Here is a 4,269-nt window from a genome sequence, read left to right on the forward strand (position 1 = left end):
AACCGATGAACGGTAGTTTACAATTATAAATTAATTATATTTAAGTGAGACTGGAAACCCTTTCGAATGGGAAGACCTCACGGTCGTTGTAGCTCAGCCTTTTCTGGAGGCAGGACTTCCCTCTGTCAACCTGGAAGTTATGACCTGGTGGGGTACTTACATCCCTGGGTGCTGTCTCCTGTGGGCCTCAGGATGTGGGGACGCCATCTAAAAGGGAAGTTGCCTCCAGGTTCCCACTGGACTGGTGTTCTGCAGGTCAAACCTTCCTCCTTGAAGTCTCCTGTGTTCTGCTTCTGACCCCTATAGGTGGACAGGCATGTTCCAGGAGGAAGTTGCAGAAGGTTCCAGAACAGAAGACCCTGTTCTCAGTCCTCGAGGCGGCTCTGGGCCTTTCCAGGAGGATGTGGAAGGAGTCTATTCCATGCCAGTTCTGGTGCTGGATGGGCTATGTGGAGCAGGTCATGGGAAATATGCCCTCACGAAAGAAACACATGCAGGTATTAGCTCCCAGCCTGTAGACCAAAGGCTCTGGCACCAGGACCCATGTGGTGGTCCTGGAGCTGCTTGCTGTAGGACAGAGCCAGCTTGCAATGCCTGTTCTCAAGCTCTGTCCACACTGGGGACAGAACAGGGGAGGGCTTGATCTCCATCCAGAAGGCAACACCTTTCTCCACCAGATGTCTTAACTGAAGTTGGTTCAGGAATCTTGGTAGCATGTAAGTGAGAACTTTGGTTGGCAGGGAGAGACCAGTAAAGGTGAAGGAGGAAGCTAGAGGTTTAGGCTGGAGAACATGGGCTGAGTTCCCCAGTGTGTGATGAAGGAGCTCCACCTTCAGCAGAGAGGAGCTCCCTGAAGGGGCCTGCCATTGTGGCAAGGTCTAGCAAGGAAAACAAGTAGGGTGTACAGGACTTGTGGAGAACAGAGAGAGGGCTAGTGGCTTCCTGTGATTTGGTAAGAGCCCTGCTGGGGACAGCATCAGTCTTTGAGATGCCTTCCCACAAAGCACTAACCTGGAATTCTCAGGAGTACCTCATAGTCCTCTTCTCCCAAAGACACTTAGGTGTTAGGTGGGTGGGTTGGGCTTCCTCGCTGAGAAATGTGACTATCTGCCTGCCGCAGGAGATGGCATTCAGCCAGGAAGCCCATGTGACCCTGTTGGGCCCCCGCTGCTCAGTGGAAGGGAGGCCCTGAGGCCAGCTCCAGAGGATCCTCCACAGAGCCCCACGCTGTACCTGAGAATGTCTGCAGAGACGTCTATAACGTGGCCAGAAGTGGAGCACCTCATGGGGACTAACAGCGATGACCGCCCTACCACTTCACACAGCCAGGAAGAGCTGGAGGTCAAGGCTCAGGCAAGGTCCTGGGAAAGGTGGAAGCAAAAACTCCCTGCCCCTAGTGACACCCACACCAGCTCTCTGGAGCCTGTGGCCAATCTCAGCACCTCCCTGAAACCTGGAGTAGTCAGGGGGCGAAGAAGATCTAATTCTGCTGTATCGAGGAGGGACACAGACGGAAGCTCAGGCAACTCCAGCCAGGATCAGTCAGAGGAACCGAGCCCAAAAACCTGCCCCAAACTGGTAAGTCGAGTCATAGAGGTTGGCTAGGAAGGACCAGGCCATATCTCCCAGCATCATGCTTGGTGGTGGAACATAATAGAACTAAATCGAATGGGTTCTTAATGAGCATTATTCTTCATTTTTGTGTAATAAATGCATAAACTGAGGCCCACCAAGGTCGTTCCAGGAAAAGGAAACTTCATTTACTAAATTCCAATAAGGAATCATTATCTTTGGTGTCAATGAGACCTGGGTTCAGCTCTTGCTTCTGCTTACTTCCTAGCTGGGTGACCATGAGATGTCATTTAATCTCTGGGTGTCCTAATGTATAAAAATAGTATACAGATACTAACCTACAAGAGACCCTGGGTGGGCAAATGGTTAAGTGTTTGACTGCTAGCCTACAGGTGGAAGATTCCAAGTTACCCAGAGTTGCATCGGAAAACAGGTCTGGTGATCTGCTATTGGCATTTTTGAGTGCACCCAGATGTGCCTTTGAAAAAAGGTCTGGTGATCTACTCCTGAAAACCTTATGTTCTTCAGTAAACATAGGCTTGTCAGGAGTTGGACTTGCGACAGCAATCAACAACAATAACAATTCCAATCTAAGAAACGGACTTGTTTTGCGAGTTAAATGAGTTTGGTATAAAATAATATGCCTAGTATTACAGGGGCTCTCTGGTTGTGTAGTGGGTTAAGAGTTGGGCTGCTAACCACAAGGAAAGCAGTTCGAATCTACCAGCCACTCCATTGGAGAAAGATGAGGCCTTCTGTGCCTGTAAGGATTTACCGCCTAGGAAACCCTGTGCAGGGTCGTTGTGAGTTGGAACCGACTCCACGGCACATAACCAGCCAACCAGCACATCATAAGACACAAGGTAAATTGCTGAGTTCATGTTACATTTGTTTTTCACTCCTTGTTAACAGTAGCTTTATAAAACAAGCATTAGCCCCAGTGGGTGCAACAATGGGCTTCAAATGCAGCAACAATTGTGAGGATGGTGCAGAATCAGGCAGTGTTTCCTTCTGTGGCACGAAGGGTGGTTATGAGTGGGAACAGACTGAACAGCACCTGGCAACAGCTCATATTTCCAACTGGGGAAACTGAGGCTCAGAGAGCTCCATCACACAGCTAGTGAATCCGTTTCTGGCCAGGTTCCCTGTATCTACTGCACCTCCTTCCATTGTTCCTTTACTATATTGTAATGTTGTTGTTAAGCGCCGTTGAGTCGGTTACGACACATAGCAACCCTGCACAGGGTTTCCAAGGAGTGACTGGTGAGCTTGAACTGCCATCCTTGCAGTTCGAATGACTGCAGTCTAGCGCTTTAACCCACAGCGCCACATCAGGACTGTTTACCAATAAAATGACTTATCATAATAGTCATTTCATCAATAATCATAACTAACATGTTTATATACCAAAGGCAGAAAGTGGCATTACTTATTTTTGGTGTATAGCTTTCAGATGGCTGAATTTTTATCATATTTATTTAGCATGCATTATGGGCTAGGCATTTTTGGTTTAATCCTCACATGAAGCCCAGAGAGGTAAGATAATGGATCCAAGGTCACACAGCTGGTAGGTGACATGGCCAGCATACAAAGGCATTCTGGTGTGAGAGCTTGCTGCATCGTCTGTTTATGAATCTTCCACATTGTTATCACAGGAGTAAAAGCATCTAGCTTGTTTATGTGTTGGGTACTAAATACTTTATCAGCAATCTTCACAACAACCGTATGAGGTAAAGGCTACTGATATTATTTCATTCTACTGATGTGGATACTGAATGATGTTCAGAGAGGTGAAATGACTCAATCAAAGCCAAACAGCAAATGAAAAGGGGAGCTGGGATAAGAACCAATGAGCTGCTTTTGTGATTTACTCTTGGGAGCCCCTGGGTGATGCAAAAGTACAAGGTGCTTGGCTGCTACCTGAAAGGTTGGAGATTGCAGTTCATCCAGAATGTTAAACAGAATGAAGAAGTCTCTTTTAATGTCCTCCCGCACTTCCTTAATCTTGCTCATCCTCTGGAGGTAACCACTGTTCACTGTTAGCACCCTTCTAGCCCCCTTTTTATTAGCATACACAAATAAGTAGTAAATAATTATGTAGAGAGGGAGTGATGGGAACTGACGGGAGGGATTGCAGTCATTGTAATGAAATGAAGTGTATGATTTGTTGAATGTAAAACTGATGATCTGCTTTGTAAACCTTCACCCAATTCACAGTAAAAAAAAAAATTTTAATTTACAGTTTGAAAATAGGATCACTATGAGTTGTAATCAACTTGATAGCACTTAACAATAACAACAATTATATATAGGAATCCCTGAGTAATGCAAATGGATAATGCCTTCAGCGGCTAACTCAAAAGGCTGGAGTTTTGAGTCCACCCAAAGGCCCCTTGGAACAAAGGTCTGATATTCTACTTAAAAGAACTCACCCATTGAAAGCTTCATGGAGCACAGTTCTACTCTGACACACATGGCAGCTCTAGGAGTCAAAATCAATGCAATGGCAACTAATTTTAGTATTTATAGATTACCACCTGTCTGTCAGTTTATCCTACGTGTGTGTTGCTGTAATGATGGAAGCTATACCACCATGCATTCAATAACCTCATATGGATGCGAAAGCTGGACAGTGAATAAGGAAGATCGTAGAAGAATTGATGCCTTTGAGTTGTGGTGTTGGAGGAGAATACTGAA

At 46.1% G+C, this 4,269-nt stretch overlaps 1 protein-coding gene and 1 pseudogene across 1 annotated transcript; both read left to right on the forward strand.

Moving 5' to 3' along the window:
• Positions 1-316: 316 nt before the first annotated feature.
• Positions 317-1,458, forward strand: LOC102822439 (SPOC domain-containing protein 1-like; the record flags this gene model as incomplete). Its single annotated transcript, XM_006862369.1, has 2 exons — positions 317-514; positions 1,069-1,458. Coding segments are annotated over exons 1-2 (588 nt in total), but the record flags the coding sequence as incomplete, so codon positions are not given.
• A 54-nt stretch (positions 1,459-1,512) lies between these two features.
• LOC102822825 overlaps positions 1,513-4,269 on the forward strand; it is a 54,919-nt pseudogene continuing 52,162 nt past the window's right edge.

Source organism: Chrysochloris asiatica, unplaced genomic scaffold (genome assembly GCF_000296735.1).
Source record: "Chrysochloris asiatica unplaced genomic scaffold, ChrAsi1.0 scaffold00047, whole genome shotgun sequence".
NCBI lineage: Eukaryota > Metazoa > Chordata > Mammalia > Afrosoricida > Chrysochloridae > Chrysochloris > Chrysochloris asiatica.